The sequence below is a fragment of the Neolamprologus brichardi genome, chromosome 11 (assembly GCF_056152115.1).
Source record: "Neolamprologus brichardi isolate AB-2024 chromosome 11, ASM5615211v1, whole genome shotgun sequence".
Lineage (NCBI taxonomy): Eukaryota > Metazoa > Chordata > Actinopteri > Cichliformes > Cichlidae > Neolamprologus > Neolamprologus brichardi.
The window spans coordinates 16806433-16826567 of record NC_142114.1 but is presented as its reverse complement, the minus strand read 5'-3'; the positions used below and the strand labels follow the sequence as shown (position 1 = coordinate 16826567).

Sequence of the window (20135 nt, the reverse complement as noted above, 5' to 3'; positions counted from 1 at the left end):
CCCAAAGGTGCTCTACTGGATTGAGATCTGATGACTGCCGATGCCATTTGAGTACAGTGAAGTCATTGTTTGTTCATGAAGCCAGTTTGAGATTATCTATACTTTGTGACATGGCACACTACCCTGTAAAAAGCAGCCAGCAGAAGAAGAAGAAGAAGAAAACGCTGTGATTTGCCACTAAAATCTGAAAAAAGCAAAACAAAACAAAACAAAAAAACGTGTGAGTTTCTTGCCCCAAAATACTGGTTAGTTTTTTTCTAACTAAACGGCACATATGATTCTACCTTCATATTAGCTACAAGGATTTGCTGGTCAGATGTGTCCGATAAAACCTAAACAAGCCTATGTTATTGTTTTTCTTTTCTATGTGGTATCTGTTGCATTTCAAAGAATGACCACGTCTAGATCTACCAAAAAAATCCATATTTCTCAGTAGGGCTGAAACACATACCATGATTCATATTTCACATAAAACATTAATAAGATGAGGTTTTTGTTTTGGTTTGGGGTTTTTTTTGTTGTTTTTTTTGGTACTAAGAATCAAAACCTACTTCTAATGAAAATGACATAATACTTTTTTTTTTAATTGGAGGGACATTTTCAATCTACAGTTACAAAGAACAAGTCAACTACAAGACAATTTGAGTTTTAAATTTCTTGATTTATGGAAATTATGCTGCTGCTTTCCTGTAAACTGTCTTTCTGGGAGTGTGGTAAAAGCTTTACAACATCATTTACACCTTTTTGATGGAAAAAAAACACAATGCAAAGTATAATTGAAGTGTTCGATTAAAAAAAAAAAGGAAAATCTGTGAGACAATCTTTTTGCGTGGGAGTGTTTGCTCAGTCACAGCTCTGAGCATGATTAAACAACAAAACAACAATTATCACTGTGGAGAGTTCACTTTTAACAGTGTAAAGTTTTTTTGTGAAACCCAATTCAGTTCAGTTCAATTTAATTTCTAATATGCCAAATCACAACAACAAATCAAGACTCTACAATAATACAAAGAAAACAGAGAAAACCATCATATAACCCTATATGAGCAAGCGCTTTGGCAACAGTGGGAAGGAAGAACTCCCTTTGAACAGGAAAAAAACCTCTGGCAGAACCACTATAGCTATAGTCTATAACAGTTTTTAGTTATGAATGTAAAAGTCCTGCTTAAATGGTCCAAAGGTCATGAATTCAAAATAGGTTGAAACCTAAATCAAGTCTGTGAGACTGAACACACACACACACACACACACACACACACACACACACACACACACACACACACACACACACACACACACACACACAATAAACTCACAACTCAACACGCTCGACAAGATAATACCTAAATCCACTTTATTCTTACATCCAGCTATACACCATCATCATCATGTCAGCATCATCATTATCACAAGCAGAAAATCATCACCCTCAGTGTCACACTCATGATCATCAGTTTGGCAGTACTATTAGCCGTCTTTTCTTTCCAAAAGCTAAAGCTGTGATAAATAAAAAATAAAACATTTGGTCCTTAAATATATCGTCTAGGCAACATGGTATCAGGGATTAAGACAGAAATGCCTTGTTGCTACCCAGAGAAAACATCAAACATCACTGGAAACTGTGCTGAAACAGTGTCATAGGGCGACAGAAGAAGGAAACCGCTAATTGAACATGAGGCCGACGGCAGCAGAGAGCAAAGTGTCGGGCAAACTGAGAGAAAGGGAGTGAGTCTGTGAGCGTCAAAGAAACAGTTAGCGACCAGAGCTGTGAAATCAGATGAAAGGCAGCTAGACAGACACGAGATGAAAGACAAAGAGACCGAGGAGTGAGGAAGCACACAACAGACCCACAGAGAGGCACGTATTTACAGTACAGGGAGACGGGTGGAGAAAGAAAGAAATCAAGTGAACCACAATGCACAGCAGAGCAGTATTGTGTGTCACACACACAGAGAAGAAAAAAAAATACAATTTACAGAAGCTGTCAAAGCGAACATGTAGATTTAAAAGGTTTGTATTGTTCAAAAACTAAACACCACGCACCTGGGACAACAAAACTACAAGTGGACTGCTCCTAATTTTTCAAATTCATATGAATATTGACTTTACAGTGCTTTTTAAACGCTATATCAGTATAATTATTATTATTCTGATGAGAAAATATTACACTTTGGTGAAGAATAGGAGGCAAGAGGGAGTTGGAGCTGGAAACAAGGAAGTATCTGCTCTATTGCCTGCATGTTGTCATCATGACTTTCCTTCAAACAGGAAAACGATTAATATCTTCCCACATTCATTATTATTGTCAAGGAAATTTCCTGTTTAATTAGTGAGAAAAATGCATCACAAGTATTGCTTTTTTTCATTAGCTTCTAATTTATTTTCCAGACTCCCAGATGTTGTTTCCTTCCCGTTTTATTGTGTAGATACACTGCAGCATATTTCCACTTCAGCTCCCCAGCTTGCTCCAACAATCACTAACACAGATATGTATGTATACATTTGGATGTTTTTATTAGACTCTGCCTTATCAACCCCTCTGCGGACCCCTAAAGTCTTTCTCCTGGATCCTTGATTGATGGCTTGGCTGTGAGTCACGTGAACACCTGATGTTCTAAGACAATCACATCCTAGAGTGAATGCAAACATGTATTTGTCCTCGTGAGATCACGGCTTGTCTGGTGCCAACACTGACACAACTCTGCATATCCATGGCTCTGCTATTCAGGCACCCACCACAACACAAAGTCCAACATTTTATGAGGTTTTCCTCCTCATTTTTTTTTTTTTTTTTTTAAATTTTTTTATGTTTTACATGTTGGCGGGCAGTTTGTGTCGTAGTCCCTCTGAGTCTTTTCTGCCCGGTGACAGCTGAGGGTCTTTTTGTCCACCTTTAGGAGAGGTGGATTTGGCAGGGGAGTCTGCGTGTGCCGACTGGGTGGGTGCAGTGGTGGATGCTTGTGTGGTCTGGACAGGGGTGGAACGTGTATTGAGTTTTGAGGACTGGGTAGGGGCAGCCATGGTGCTTGGTATTTGTTTTGGGGGGTTAGAAGAGGCCGGCTGAACACAAGGAGTGGTGTTGGTGGTGGTGCTGGAGGGGGTAGAAGGAGAGGGGGACTTTGTGGAGCTCTGGTTTGGACATAACATTGTTGAGCAGGAGGCTGTGGATGTGATTTGTTTGGCAGTGGAGCTTGGAGTTAGGACAGGAGATGTTTGCTTTACAGGATGAACTGAAAAAGTTACTTTAGTTGGAGTGTTAGTGCTAGCAGGTGTTTGGGACAGAGTTGAAGTTTGGGTTGGGGTGAGAGGTGAGACCTGTTTAGGAATCTGGCTTGAAGTGGGGACTCTTGCTGAGCTGGAGACTGAGGCCTGGAGACAAGGTGTTGGACTGTGGCATTTACTCAGGGAGGGGACAGATGTAAGAGGGGTGGGAGATGAGGAAGGTGTTGGGGTGAAGGTCTGGGTAGGGGTACCCGGTGTGCTGGCTTGAGTAGGCGTTTGGGAAGGGGTAGATGTTCGGGTGCGGGTTGTTTGAGTGGGAGAAGGGACTGGAGTCAAGACAGGGCTGGCACCCGACAATGGAGAAGCAGATGGTGGTGTGTTGGATGCCTTCGCTCTTGGGCTCTGGGGGTGGGGCGGAGAAGATGAAACCAAAGAGGAAGGGGGCGAAGAGGATGTGAGTGAGGATCTGGTCCCATAAGGCTGAGGTAGTGGAACAGGGGTAGAAACAGAGGATGGAGGTGGTGTGGAAGAGGGAGAGGGAGAGGACGAGCGGGAGGAGGGTGTAGGAATCGGTTTGGGACGAGGAGTTGAAGAGAGCAACAGTGGGCTTGTTCCTGCCGATGGAGGGGTGGAGCAGAGAGGAGGAGAGGAGGAGCGGGAAGGGGTCATTGGGATTGGTTTCGGTCGAGGAGTCTGGAAAAGAATAGGTGTAGGAGATGAAGGAGTGGGTGCAGGGGAAGGGGTGGCAGAGGAGAGCGGGGTATGCTTTGGAGGAGAGGAAGATGCTGGCACAGAAGATGTAGAAGGCATGTGTGCAGCTGTGGCAGCAGAGGCAGTGTGAGCTGCAGACTGTGTGTATACAGTCTGTGCTATAGTGGGCTGGACAGGAAGTGTGCCCTGTGCTTGTGTTTGTGCATTAAATGGCATATTTGTCACCAGCTGTACTGAAGGATTAGAGGTCAGCAGGCCTGCACTGCTTCCCCTGGCTAATTGCCCTGCCAGAAACGGAGCTGCTAGCAAATTACCGCCAGAAGCCTTCCGATGGAGAGGAGGGTGAGGCTGCACTGCAGCCCAAGAGCGATGAGGCAGGGTGGGCTGTGAGGCTGAGAGCAGCCTGGCTTCCTGGGTGAGTCTTCCTAGTGCTGGGAGACCCTGTGAAGTGTTTCCTCCATGACGTAACAGAGCCTCTTTTGCCCCTTGCTGAGCTGTAAGCGAAGTGTTGCCATCTGGTGGGCCACTGGAGGCAGGCGGATTGGCGGCTGGTGTTTTGTGGGGAGGTGCAGCTGGTCCTCCTCCTCCTGTTTGGGCTCCAAGAGATCCAGAAATCGCTGAGGGATGATCTGCCTGAAGTCGGAGGCTGTAATGGAGATTCCTTCCTTGTTGGACAGAAGTTGGGACAGAGGAGGCTGAAGTGGGTGGAGTTTTAGCAACAGGAGGCGATGTCACCCCACCAGGAGGGCCCATGGTTGAGGGGGAGACAGGAAATCCTCTTGGCGACAAGCCACCTAATCCTCCCATCGCCATCATCCCAATGAGAGAGCTCACAGAGGGGCGAAGGGGCTGCAACACAGGAGCACGAGGAGAAGAAAGAGGGAAAGAGGAGGAGGGAGAGGGGGAGATGAGAGGGGAGGGCAGGTAAAAAGCTCCTCCAAGAGCGTGCTGCTGCTGCTGCAGCTGCTGCAGCTGCTGCTGTTGCTGTTGCTGCTGGTGCATGAGGGCAATGGCTACATTACTTGTTGCAGCCGCAGTCTGCAGGGGAGCATGGACCAGCGGCGCCCAGATGACGGGGCGTGGCCGAGGAGACACCGTGCCACTTCTTCCAGCGGCAGCAGCTGCCGCGATGGCATCCTGCATGGCTGGCATGCTGTCGTGTTTAACAATCTGCTGCACCAGCATGCTGTCACAGGAACCCAGACCTCCTGCTGTCATACCACCACCTCCTGGACCCCCCCCACCCCGGCCTCCACCACGACCCATGCTGCCACCAAGAGAACCGCCCTGGGATGACTTCCGCGTGAGCATGGAGTTCTTCCTGCCTGTAGAGGAGAAAAAGAAGGGGAAATGTGAAATAAAATCTTCAACATGTCTTTGTAACCTGAGGTACTGAGCTTGACAAAACGGAATGCCTAAAGGAATGATATCTTTTAAAGTAGGTAAAGCTGTCACGTAGCTGGAGTTTTAGCCTCAAGCGTTTTCCTGTTTTTTTACATTACAAAGATTTCTAATCCTTAGTTATTTTTACTTTTAATTCTTACAGCTTGTATTCAAAGAGGACTCCTGATCTTTTGGCGGCTTGAACAATCCTAACAAAGGGCCTGTGATATCTGCAAGTATTTGGTATTGTCAGTATTGAAAAACAAATGTACGTAGCAATTCAAAAACCACAAGTTACCAATACGGTCCAGTCGGTCAGCTGCAACAGTTTCAAAGGCACGTCGCATCATCGGGTGTTCCTCCAGAACCTCATTGAAGCTGTCCACACTGAGAGAGTACAAACGGCAATATGTGTCTGCTCGGACACTGGCTGTCCTCCGTCCTCGAGTCAATAAGCAGATCTCTGACAATTAGAGGACAGTTTTATCAATATAACAGGGAAATTGCAGTATATACAGTAGTTCTGCAAAACCAACCACAGAAAAAACTACTGCTATCTTCTGCTTCTGCTCCACCCTCCAAAACCTTCTCCTTCTTGTTAAACGAGACACCAAAACATCCTCACCTCCAAAGTAAGACCCATCACTCAGCTTGGTCTCCTTGTTGCCACGGGTCAGCACGCTGACGCGTCCGTGCTGGATAAAGTACATCTTACGTCCAACTGTGCCCTCACGGATGATGAAGTCTGATGGCTGAAACACTTCAAAGCGCAGCTTGGTAAGTACGGCGGTCACAAAGTTGGGATCAGCGTTGGCGAACAGCGGCATGTTAGCAACCAGGCTGCGGCAGTTAAAGCTGACTATCTCCTAAACAAAGAGGAAGAAGGGATAAAGAGAGGAGGGAGTGCTAGTCTGAGATCTGCTGCAGGCATGAACACAGCATCTACGGCATGTATGTGTGATGGTGTGGGTGTTTGTGAGTTTATCACCTCTTTTAGCGGCTCACTAAGTTCTCCCAGGATGTTCTCTTCATCGAACATTTTTCCCTGGAAGCGGTGCTCGTAGTACTCGTGGATCTTTTGCCGAACATCTGCCGGGAGCTTATGGAACGACATGTACTGCTCCACCTGCTTGTACTGCAATAACGAAGGCACAAACACATTCACTTTAAGAGAAGAGTACACGCAGACTGTGGAAATACATTCTTTAGAGATTTTAAATCAGAATCAACCTTGAAATGTGACCTCAGTTTGATATGTTTGTGTTGGTGTGTGTGGGTCAGTGCCTCAATAGATATTCAGACAGTGAGATGTATATATGTTAGATAGTAAACTATCATCACTTTGCACAGCCATTGTGAGGTATAATTTCAAATCTACGAATGTTGACTCACAGCTCCAGTGGGAAGTTACGATCTCTTCAACACTGTGGACATTTTCAAGGGCATAATATTGTTTTTAACTGTACAATGTGAATTACCCTAATTCATTATATGCCTATATTTATTATGCGGAAGAACTTCAGTGATTTCAGACACCAACTTCTTAAATACTTTATCTTACTAGAGCGTACTTCCGGGTGTTAGAAATATGTTGAAATGTTTCCCCCCTTTTTTGAACTCTAGTTTATCTCTTGACCCCTTTACTAGGTTCATTCCCAAATTGAAAAACACTACTCCCATGGTTATCTGACTTTTTCTGGCAGGGTCCTCTTTAGGAGCTAAAAAAGTTCATGCCTCCCACGGTTTGTATTAATCATTAACACTAAAAAGGGCCTATTTTGATTTCTAATAAAATAAAGGTCACTGTGATAACTTTAGCAAACTCTTTGTTTTTTTCCCAACATAAATCACAAACTCGTTTTTTCCACACATTTTTCTTACAGTGATCTATGCTTCCCCTTGCACTGGCTTCATGCAAAGATTTGTCCAAATTTAAGAATTTGGAGCATTTTTTTGTTTCATTTTAAATTGTGAATCTTAGCTTCAGCATTAATTAAAACCAGCCTACCGCTAATAATAGTAATTGAAACCCCAGACAAAAAAATTGAACAAAGTTTAAAGTCTGAACAAGGAGAGTCAACCTAAAGGCTGCATGACCCAGAACGGACCCACCTGGATGGCTTGTAGATCTACATAGTCAGAAGCACCCACAGTCATACAACACTCATAAACAAGCGTCATATTTCACCTTTTCCTGATACTGTCGCCGCGATGAGTCTAGTGACTGGATCAGAGCGGTGGCGTGGCCGATGAACATGGCATAGCAGGTGGCGCCTACAATCATACTGAGCATGGTGAGCCACACATCAGTCATCCCCTCGGGAGCCTGGGCACCGTAGCCGATACACAACATGTGGCTCATGGCTTTGAACAGAGCATAGGAGTACTGCACACCCCATGTGTCGTTCTGTGAGCGGGAGAGGAAGAGAGGAAGGGTGACAGAGGAATAAAACAAGTTTCAAGCGTTAATTACAGAGACGCTGGAGCCTTGAACTGTTCTTATTTTAGTCGGGTTACGGGAGCGTTTTCCCCTCTGAGTGGCTCAGCCTAACCATTTTAGAAAATACAGCTGAGATCATAACATATTGCAGGAGAGCAATTTAAGTGCCGAAAGCCAGTGTGCTGACCAAAATCATAAAATCGAGCAGCTGCGCTACATATAAAACAATAAAAGGGCCGTCATCTTGCATTATTAAATAAATGTTCTAAAGACTGACAATAAAATGAGCCGCCTCTATGTGTGTGTGTGTGTGTTTTTGTGTATGAGTCCAATTATACTAAGACGTTAATGGTCCATTGGACAAGGGGACCTTCTCTGGGGAAAATCCCAGCATCAGTCTGCTTAGCAACCATCACACAGGCAACTGCAAGACATGAATCAGCTGAATATCTGAGTCTGTATGCTTTCATGCAAAATCTCCAGCAGGTCCCCAGGCCTTCCACAGATTGAGCTCATTCACACCTACACCTGATCTCTGGGAGGTTTTTAATTACAGTCAATCTTATTCTAACTGGACATGTTGCTGCATGAGCCAGTTAACACAGATAAGGGGCAAAGCATGGCAAATCTGATAAACAGTGAGTCTTTTCAGAAGCAGCGGTTTGCTTAAATCTCAAACAAATATTGCGCACGCTGTTCAAACAATCCAGATAGGCTTTTGTGTGATTCATTCAGCTCAGCCTGAACATCACGTCCTGCGTCTGTTGGCCTGACAATAAAATCGTTCACTGAAACATATTAAAAATAACACAGAGACTCACCACCATCACGTTCTTAGAAACCCAGCAGTCAGGAGGGAAGTCCTGCAGCATGGGGACCAAAAACTGGAGACAGCCGTCCCAGTGGCACAGCAGCAGCATCATGCCAATTAGATTTACTATCCTTACCATAGCACTGGCAAGGTCATAGGTCATATGGAAGATCTGAGAAAGAAGAGGACGTAAAAATAAGTGCGGTTAAAGAGAGCAAATGGGGTTTTAGATTTTTTTTATCCCTAAAAGCCTCTTGATCAGCAACACATCCAAAACGGGGGTGCCTCTGCCCTCCAAGCATGTTGTTTCATACAAAAGGGGCTTCTGATGAGTCATGCCTTAAATATTAAATCTTTTCCACAAATATCTGAGTTTGTGCTTCTTACCTCCTCCCACTGGTGGATGTAGCGGATGAGCCTGGACAGGCGCAGGAGCCGAAGCAGGCTCAGGATTTTGGTGAAGCGGACTATCCGCAGCGCCCTGGCCGTCCTGTAGACCTCTGAGTCCAGACTGTCCACCATTAGGAAGATGTAATCCACCGGGATGGATGACACAAAGTCCACGAGGAACCAGCTCTTCAGGTATTTCTGGCGAATCGCCCTGACGTTAGAGTGAGATGGAAGACCAGTGTCATTCCTCATTAGGCAGTCTAGTCTCGTGGAAGAGAGTTCAACATTTGCTTGGCATGAAACCTTCCTCATAAATATTCAACAGGAACACAGTGGGATTTGAACAAAGCTCTGCCACTGGCCTCACATCACCTTTTCACATCTCACACATTAATTTGTTTGAACACAAACCCAGCAGATGGCCAGAAGAGCAAATTTAAATTTATGGCATTGGGCCTGCTGCACTGATATTCCAGACAATACACACACACGCACATAAATGCTCCTTCTAACCTCGGGTCGAGTAATATCTCAGTGTTGTCTTCCTTGACGATGCCGGTCCTGAAGTTAAGGACCAAATCGACCATGAAGAGAGTGTCCGAGACCACGTTAAAGATGATCCATGAAGGAGTGTTCTCGTCTCGAAAGAACGTGATGCCCACTGGCAGGATGATTAGGTTTCCCATCATCAACAGTAACATCAAAAGGTCCCAGTAGAATCTAAAAAGATAACGATGGACAGTTACTCTTTATTTAACTCTGGTCTCTCCATCTACGTTTCTTGTTTTCTTATATTGTCTTGTTGTTTTAAAAGGTTTGCCAAATACCACAAATAGAATTTAAAATAAAGGCAAAAACATCTCAAGCTGCTGTTTGGATTGACTTTGCACACTTTGGCAGTATCTTAACCAGTTGAATATGCTGACTCACATGCTAATGCAAAAACAGAAAAAAGACTTTCATGTTGTGGTAAAAGAGGTTTAGCAGCATCTCGCAAACCAAAAACAGAAATATTAAATATTAATGTAAGCAAAATTTCTCTTTTCTTTACTGGGACCAATATAAGCTTTATCTATATGTATGTTTAGCATAAGTCAGTATTACTGAAATCTATATTAACATGATTTTACAAACAGAGACACCACGGTTTTGTCACCTGTGAGCAGCTCAAATGATGAGCATTAACAGAATACTCTAAACTGAACAAGATTAGTATTCACTGTGACTGAAATCTGCATGTGTCACTTTGTCACTTTTCAAGAGTGAACCTGCTTATAAGCTCTCTGTGAAATGACAGTGTGGTGAAGTATACCAATCACACATAACATTTTGACCACCGGCAGGTGAAGTGAATAACACTGATTATCTCTTCATCATGGCACCTGTTAGTGGGTGGGATATCCCAAGTGTATGTTTTGTCCTCAAAATTGATGCGTTAGAAGCAGGAAAAATGGGGTGTTCCTGGTATGCAGTGGTCCAAGGAAGGAGCAGTGGTGAACCAAGTTTTACTGATGCAGGGGCGTAAACGCTGGGCAGCGTGGTTGGATCCAACACACGAGCTGAAAAGTTGATGCTGACTGATAGAAAGATGTCAGAATTTGTTGGGTATAGGGCTGAATAGCCACAGACCAGGGTCAGGGTGTCCGTGCTGACTCCGGTCCACCACTGAAAGAGCCAACAATGGGCATGACAGCATCAGAACTGGAACACAGAGCAATGGAAGAAGGAGGCCTCTTCTGATGAATGACGTCTTCTTTTACAGGAAGATGAGAGAGCCTAGAGCATGCTTCTTCTACTGTGATGAGTCAAAATTCCTACTGTTAAAAAAAAAAGACTGTATCCTGCACTTGATGTGGATAATGCTACGTTTCCTGCATATTCATTTAAAAAAAATGTTGTTTGGCTGAATCAGGGCACCGTGTCTTCCTCTTGTGTTCCTCCACATTGCAAAAGGCAGAGCCAAGCATCCGTCCATTTTGACATTCCCATCCTAAACATATAATCCTGAAAAATTAGATTCAAAGGGGCACAACTCTGATTCAATTTTACATTTCCATAAGTTCAAAGAGACACATCAAAACAAGATTGGTCAAAGTTGAAGCACCTGAGGGCAAGATGGGTATCACGTTCTTAAAGCTTTCCCAACAACTTGGTGTCATTAGATTTTCTAAAACTTGTTAAATGCATTTCCACCTGATTGAAAAAAAAGAAAGACTGCTGCTAGTGGTTAAAAGATGCTACTGGCACAGTTATACAACATTGGTGGTCCCCAAGTTGGAGGGTCAGATGCAAGTGCCTATGGAAGATGTTACTGCAAGAAATTTGCCACCATTCTGATAAAACTTCAGTGAAAGCAGGAGAGGCCTCTCTGTGAAAAGCAGGGCCCAACTTGTAATATTCAGTTCTCCAACTTGCAAACTGAAGGGCACTTCTTAAAATGCAACAGGCCAGCTCTCTCCTACCTGATAACCACCCCGACCTTTTAAAATTCACATTTCTACTAAGATTTCTGTAAGATTTTAAAAACTTTCATAAAGCTACAAATGTGTTCAAACAGGTGTTTGTTAAATAATCTGTGTTTATTCAGCCAGGACAATAACAAGTGCAGTCCTCCTGGTAATATAAGTCAGGCTGTAGTAGATATGAATGTTTCCCTCAAGACAGTTTCATCCTTTGCTTTGGCAAGATAAAGCACCTGTGCTTCATACTAATAAAAAAGGCAAAAGTGATTTGAGAAAAGGAGGAAGACAGTTAAGAACAGAGGGAGGCAAACGATCAGTAACCTTGGGAGGCCTCATCAATCTGAATGTCATGCTGGAGGACTCTGTGATGTAGTCGTCTCGGAAAGAAAAGCAGGCGATCACTCATGTCATTTGGATGCTGAAAGTGATTAAAGTATGACAGAAGAGCCGATCCAATCATCGGGAGATGATTCGTGTCATCTCTCTCTCTCGTTTCTGCTAAGCCCTTTAGCCAACGCGTTATCAATGACTTGCTTATTCTTGCATCCTCACGCTGTCTCCGTCTCGCTCATTTACACACACAGTGTCTCTTTTTTTAGACAAAGTACACTCAAGCTCTGCGGTCGATTGCTATGGAGCACCAATTTAGTAACAGAACCTCATGGTGTGATGCTACCACTAGACTGATGAATATTAAGCATGCATGAGTCATCGCTCGGCCCCACACACTCTTCTGTCTGACTTTGTCACTTACACTGACAGATGTATTGCTTCATAATCACTGGCAACGAACACGCAGGGATTATTTACAGCAACATGGTCGCTCTTGCAGTTGTCGTAGCAGTGAAGGCGATTTACTCCTGACTTGGAGAACTCGCTTGTTAACTCTGACTGTGGGAACATGTTTGTAAATTACATCATGCCTGTCAGGACCCCGTAAACAATATGAACCATAATCCTGTACCTAACGAGGCTCCCATGGAAAACCTTAGAGAGGTTACTTTTAAAACGATTAATTTAACATTGACGTGTGGACTTTGCTTTTGCCCTTTTAACCAAACTTATTTACTTAATAATGTCTCTACTGAAGTGACTAACTGATCAGCATAAAATAATCCTCAACCAGTGACTAATTGATTATCCAACCACTGATTATTGATTAACTGCTTGGAAAAACATTCCATGGACACAGGAAAATGATTGTTCCTCCTCTTGCGATGCATTTGTTGACATCTACATCAATATTATATCAGTATTTAAATTAAAATATGTAGGCGCTCTGAAACTGACTCCCCAGTAAATTTAACTTACTACAGTCACTAGCTCAAGACTCCTTGTGGTAACACAGAATTTGCAGCAAAGAAGAAAGTTACGGGGAGCGGGGGTGGGGAACAAATCAGACAACTAATTAACTCTGACAGGTTACTGAAATTAAGTTATAGTGATAAAACACACAAACACCATGGCTGAGTGAATTCATATATAATTCCAATATTTTACCCGCTGAGATTTTCTTCCTATTAAAATATTGTTATGTGTCATAGATGATTGTGTTACCACATGATATACATGTGTATCACAGCATAAATATATTGTGACATTACTGTTATTGTAGGCAACATATTGTGATTTTATCATATTGAAGATTATGCTCTGATTTCCACATCTAATTTACAGATTATGGAAAATATTGTTTGTGGCAGTGCTGTATTATAGGTGGAAAATGCTAGTACATATACAGTGCACAATTTATTAGGTACACCTTCCTAGTATTAGATTGGACAGAACTGCTTTAATTCTTTGAAGCATAGATTTAACAGGGTGCTGGAAACATTCCTCAGAGATTTTGCTCCATGTTGGCATGACAGCATCACACATGCTGCAGATTTGTTGGCTGAACATTCATGAATAAATCTCCTGTTCCACCACATCCCAAAGGTGCTTGTATTGGAAATGGAATCTGGTGACTGTGGAGGCCATGTAAGTACAGTGAACTCATCCTCATTTGTAAGAAAGCAGTTTGAAGTGATTTGAACTTTGTGGTACAGCGCATTATCCTGCTGGAAGCAGATGAGTACAATGTGATCATAAAGGGTTGGGTATGGTCACGAACAAAACTAAGGATTGCTTAAATGGTGCTCAGCTGGTACAACGGGACTCACACTGTGCCGCAACTATCACACCACCACCATCCTGGACCATTCTTACAAGGCAAGATGGATCCATGTTTTCATGTTGTTTATGCCAAATTCTGGCCCTACAATCTGAATGTCTGAGCAGAAATTGAGACTCATCAGACCAGAAAACATTTTTACAACCTTCTGATGTACAGTCTGAGTTTCCTGTTCTTAGCTGACAGGAGTGGCACCCAGTGTGTTCCTGATCTGCTGTAGTCCATCTGCTTCAAGGTTCAACATGCTGTGCATTCAGAGACGCTCGTTTGCATATCTTGCTTGTAACAAGTGGTTATTTGAGTTACTGTTGCCTTCCTATCAGCTCAAACCAGGCTGGCCATTCTCCTCTGATCTCTAGTATTTTGAGGTACTTGAATATATTTTAATGTGCATTTGCTCCTTGAGCTATCTAATCTAATCTATTTTATTATTTGTTTATTTCCTTGTTTTTAAATGTCTGTACAGTACCAGCTAACAGCTCACAATCTGAAATGTTAGATGGTGACTTGTTAGCAATTCACCTGAAGAAATATTCCTCTTACATCAAGTCAGTTTCTTTTTTCTTATTCCTTTCATGCAATGAAACAGTAAAATTCATGTTTGGCCTTTTCTTCTAATGGACTTGCTTTTGCTTGAGTACTTACTGAGTACTTACTCCTACTGCTCAATATAGTACATTACCCTTCAGGGAATTATGTATTTCTCATCTTTAACTTAAGAAAATATATTTATTCTTGCAATCTTGTATCTATCATACAGGTTTCACAGATTAAAATGTGGATTGTATACATTGTTTTAGTTTGCTGAGTAAAATACTAAGTGACACTGTTCATGTACACTGCACATTACTCTGCTTCTATGTACTACAGCCTACTGTTTCCATGGGGATGTGACAGCTGATTCAAACCTGAATGAAGAAGGGAAGACCCAAACAGACAAGAAGATGTGACAGCCAAACTAAAAATCAGAATAAATACCTGACACAACCTGGTTTCTGATTTTCCACCTGGTGAAACACCGGGAGCTGTGTACTGTGCGGTTCATTCGGGTATAAATGCATATAGTGTGCACTTGTAAACTGCACTCGCACATGCTTATACACACAGGAATTGCAAATGCAATCAAAGCTGGTCTCTGTAACCTCATCAGTATTTCATTTTGAACACGAACAGGTGGTGGAGGGTAACCGACCTGTATCTACCTGCTCAGCTGTTGTCATACCAAAAAACCAAATCTACTGTAATTGAGGCCAAGTGTGTCCTGTGTTGCCTGTGATTGATTCCCTGCTTGCGGTTGGCCAGATGTCAGCTCCTTGCAAGTTTCCACCCATCATCCAGCCCGGCACATACAGACAAACAAGGACAACTGTACATGTATCAGCAGCATCCCTGATTCAACAGGAATTCACTCTGCTTCTATTTCTAACTCTCCTCACCCTTCATCTCTCACTTTGTATGCTTCTTGTGCCACAATGTGTATTTTCTTCACCTCTTCTGCCCCTCGTTATGTATTCTTATAGGTGCAGCAGCATCACATCTTTTCTTAATGAGGTGAAAGGTGTGGGAGCTTATCGGCAGACTCAGTAATGACAGACCAAATGTACGAGCACAAGCGCTACCACACATTCTAGTGGCTGCCAGGGCCAAAACACATAAAGCAGCTCTGAAGGTAATCTGTCTTCTTGTCTCTCACGCCTCGGCCTTGCAAAGTTCCTCTTCAGGTACTTAACGGAAAAGTTAGATGACTGAATAATGCATAATGCATACTCAACTTGCATAATTTAGAATGCCATACATAATTGACTAAAATTCAATTGCAGTTCTGCAATGGGCTAATTAGGACTATTTAACTCGTCAGATGTCTTGGTTGAACATCAATTAATGCAGGACAGGCTAAGATTCAATGAATCACAAACCCATTCACAACACTCTTTGTCGATCTTGCCCCGCCTTCCTCGCTGACTACCTACATCACATTACCTGCGAGCAGCCCCATAAGAAGCACTTGTGAGCGATCATTACATTGACAGACAATACAAAAATGACACAGTCAGTTTGTGCCTGTGTGTGGTTGATGAGACAAAAGTGGGCCAGGAGCCTTGGGGATCAAGTCATCCATTGTTGCTGCAGTCTGTCTGGAGATTATGAATGCTGCCTCTCCCTTTGCTGTCCATCTGCACATCTTAGGCACATGCAATTATGGAGAGCGATTTTCTGTGAATACCTGGCCTATTAACTCATAAATAATAACGCATATTTAACATGTGCAATGGTGCATGCAATCTAGCCAGAAGTGTTAAGGATAGCCTGCCAGGCACTCATGAAGTTTATCTCCCATACTGGCCTCCATTCAAAAAGTTGCAATAAGTAACAGCCTAATGAAAATCCACTGTGTATATGTATATATATATATATATATATATATATATATATATATATATATATAGAGAGAGAGAGAGAGAGAGAGAGAGAGAGAGAGAGATATGTATAAATCACAACACTCCCCTCAAGATGCTTTATATTGTAAAGTAAAGACCCTACAATAATACAGAGAAATCCCCAACAATCAGACGATTGCTGTACTAACTATTCAGCTCAGGTGGCAGAAAAATCCTAATCCCTCTGTAAAGCCACCAACAGGGAGCACTGTGCTTGGTTAAGCCACCTTTACATGAAAACATACTGAACTTTTTACCTAAGTTACTTGGAAAGGGAAGTGCACCTTTTGTCTATATCTCTAAAAGATTATTTCCAGGAAACAACAGGCTACTATAATAAAATGTTCCTCTTAGAAATGGAGACCAGCCATTGTAGCGTTCTGTCTATCTTGGAGACCTTAGCCCCTGATCACTGCTCTTTCCATGAGCACCTGTAGCTGTGTCTTTGTTGTACAACCCCAGTTTAAGCTTCATCTTCTCCTCTAACCCTGACGTAACTTACTATGCACTACTGACATGCCCTGGGAATATATATTTAGCCTCCTGCATTTCTTTCTCCTTTCCCAGTTGTCCTCCTCCCCATTTTCCCCTGTTAACAACTGAAGAGGTTGCTTAATGCATGATCTGTTTTCCTTTTCCTCTCTCTTTCTCTCTCTAGTTAATTGTCTATCATTATACTTCAAGTGTGCTCTGTAAAAATGAGCATGAATTCAACTTGCTTTGATCCACATTTCTCAGAAAGAACATAATCTGTATTGAAAATGCTACAAGTGGCATTTAATTCACAAACCAACATCAGAGTGACCAGCTGCTGTGGAGGGTGTGTGTGTGTGTGTGTGTGTGTGTGTGTGTGTGTGTGTGTGTGTGTGTGTGTGTGTATGTGTGTGTGGGAGGGCTCCATACCTGAAGTCACTGTAGGGGTGGATGATCCACGATCCTGCTGATTTCAGTCTTTCCTGTTCCTGTTCCACAGCTTTGTGCGATCCAAACATGCGCAGACTAAACTTGTTGACCCCAGGCTGAAGCATGGCTCCAAACTGTCTCTGGATGAAGGTGCTCTGGTTGGAGTTGCTGTAGTCTTCCCCGTCCAATCCCATGCCAAATCCACCCAGGCTAGACTGACCCATCATCTCAGGGGTTCCTGCTGCATTGGTGTTGCATGCTGTGGTTGTGGTGGTCTCTGCACCGGTGGCCACCACCATGACACCGGTCCCGGTGGAGGACGTAGAGGCCAGGGCTGCACGGGAGGCGAAGCCTACTGATCGCGGAGGAGGATGGGTTGTGCCAAAAGAGGAGGACGGAGGAGGCGGCAAGGGAATCGGGGTAGTTGGAGTGCCTGCTGTACGGAAGGGCAGGCCGTCCCTGGTGGAGGCGCTCATGATGGAGAGGCGACGCCCGCGTCCACCTGAGGACGTGCTATCTGCCCCAAAGGAGCCCTTTTCTCCCTCCAGCGAGGCCTGGGACAGCCTGTAGCCGGGAGAGGGCAAGCTGCCCTTACTGCGCCTCTTCGAGTCCCCTCCGTTACGCCTGGGCAGGCTGTCACCCCCGGACCCCCCAACGCTACTAGGGGTACCCACACCTCCAGCCACCCCATCCATCCCAACTCAGGGAAGGGGAGGAGTGTGAGGGGAGGATCAATATAACCTGTGACCCCCACCCCTCAGAATAACTATTCAGTACTGTCGACCTGTCTAGGTTACATAGATGAGAAAGTCAGTGACGCTCTGAATGTTAAATTGAAGAAGCGACAGAAAAGTGCAGCGTGTCTCCAGTCATTCTCCCGGAGTCTTCCGCCCTCTTTTCGCGGATGTGGCCATCCTTACCTCAGTGCCCTTGGAAAAAGCCCCATCCAGACAAAAATCTTCCCCCCCTATCACTGTGACGCCAGCAGCTTCACTTTTCCTCTTTTCTTAAAGAGTCTCGTTTGTCCTTACAGATGTTTCTCTGCCAGTCCTCCTTCCTCGTCCTTGAAACGCTGCTCTCCGCCCGAGGCCCTCCCTCTCCGCTCCACAGTCGCCCTTAACGCTCCGACACCGGTCATATTGGCACCGGATTCCCGGTCTATTGTAGATAAGAGCGCTCGACGCTCATTGGCCCTCCGTGTCCTGTCCGTGTAGCCTATATGTCCAGGCTGCCTTCCCAGTCTTTGCCCCTTTCATCATATATCATTATGTAAGAGATGTTTTGGGCGCTAAGGTGTCAGACTGGGGAACATTCATCCGAGGATGAAAGACAAGGACACTCGATACTCTGTTAGGAGGGATGGGTTGTTAACGGACAGAAAGGACGCACGAAAAAAGGCACAAACGAGCGCTCATTCCGAGACGCACTGATTCATACGGACACGCACTCGACCAGCAACCAGGCACATGCACGCAGGAAAAACGGGAACAAATACGGCTGGGAAGGAAGTCAGAATACCCCAGGTCTAGCCCATGTTTTCACTGAGTCCGCCACACGTTGTCATTTTCAGTATCCGTGCGGGAAAAACACCTTCACCATGACGGAAAACCCATCTACCCGCGACTGAAGCGCAGTCAGACACACAGACAGATTTCCTCCTTTACAAAAAAGCTATTTTATAAAAAAACAAACAAAAAAAAAACTGATACCGCAATTAACTTGATGAGGTTCTCACAGCCTGACGCGCCACATTCCATGTTTCCTCACATGCAGGCGCTGCCATGCACTTCACTTCACTTTTCAATGACACTGTGTCCAGTCTACAGGGATACGGCGGCGTCCCTTCCCCTCTTATGGCACCAACGGCAGATTACAGACTCTACATTTAAATGAAGAAAGCCGCTCCGAGGTAAAACTGTGCGCTCCCATGAATTTCAAACCTTCCTTTAAAAAAAAGCAACTTGTTGAGCCTTGGTCCTCGGGAGATTGTGCAGAGCAGATGGAGTCCAGTTTACGGCTCAATTTACTTCCTTTTCTGACTCAACACTCAGAGGTCGGTCTGACACGTCCGCAGAAGCGCGCAACCAGCGCGTGCAAATGAAATATTAAATAAATAAATGTCCATATAATAGTCGGAATCTAATCAGCTTGTTGCCATGGCATCCGCATCCCCATCATCCTTCCCCCAAGGCCGCATGCCCAGCCGGCGCAAGACGCACGCATCCCTCGCAGGTACAGGATGCGCGTCATCCCTTCTCACCAATGCGGCGAGGGAGCGCGTGATGGAAAGAGGGATGATGAAACTTTATTTAAATAGCAAAAAGGGGCAAGCCTTTTTGATACCAACAATGGGGAGGACTTATAAAGGAAATAAAAGAAAAATGAATGAAGTCCTTAAAGAACGCTGTGATCCAAACAACGTGAAGCAGATACACCTTTTAGAAATGAAATAATAAATATTAATTCAATCTGCAGAGCTTGAGTTCGTCTAGAGAGATATGAAGGCTGATACATCATGAAATAAATGGTAAATGGCCCGCATTTATATAGCGCTTTACTCAGTCCCTACGTACCCCAAAGCGCTTTACACTACATTCAGTCATCCACCCATTCACACACCCATTCACACACTGGTGATGGCAAGCTACATTGTAGCCACAGCCACCCTGGGAAGCACTGACAGAGGCGGGTGACAGGGTAGTTTACTGTAATGTACTTTTTCCCTTTTAAGTATTTTAAATATATTTAAGTACTCGACTACATTTTTCACAGCAAGATTGACTTTTATTCGTCAGTTGTTTATTGGTTATCCTTCTTAAATAAGAGACTTTATAGTCGATCTGTCAGTATTCTAAGGTCAAGAAATATTGTGAATGCAGGGATTTTAAATGTAACAGAGTAGTTTATTTTTTATGTGTTGTTACGAATTGTGAACACATCTACATCCAAACTACACTCAGCAGGGAAAATTATGTTCAGCTTAAGAACAGCTGTGAAGTACTTTATGTAAACATCTAAAACTACAACATTTTTGAGGGGAAAAATTACATTTGACAGCTATTTACTACTTAGTATAAAAAGGGTGCCTATTATGTTCATTTACAATTGCTGTGATGGCTATTTTTATTCGTTGATTAACGAGTGGGAGGCTAAATACTGTGTACAGCAGATGAATAGTATCTGAAAGCCATGTCCTTAAGAA

General features: G+C 43.8%; 1 protein-coding gene across 1 annotated transcript; it reads right to left on the bottom strand.

Annotated features, from left to right (window-relative positions):
* Positions 1-1332: 1332 nt before the first annotated feature.
* Positions 1333-19013, bottom strand: LOC102786116 (uncharacterized). The gene is made up of 9 exons (XM_006804831.2): positions 16934-19013; positions 9471-9677; positions 8955-9168; positions 8578-8739; positions 7505-7723; positions 6305-6451; positions 5942-6182; positions 5615-5779; positions 1333-5258 (listed from the first exon to the last, which is right to left on the bottom strand). Exons 1-9 carry the CDS (start codon positions 17626-17628, stop codon positions 2812-2814), a joined length of 4497 nt encoding a protein of 1498 aa, XP_006804894.2. The 5' UTR covers positions 17629-19013; the 3' UTR covers positions 1333-2811.
* Between the last annotated feature and the right edge of the window lie 1122 nt (positions 19014-20135).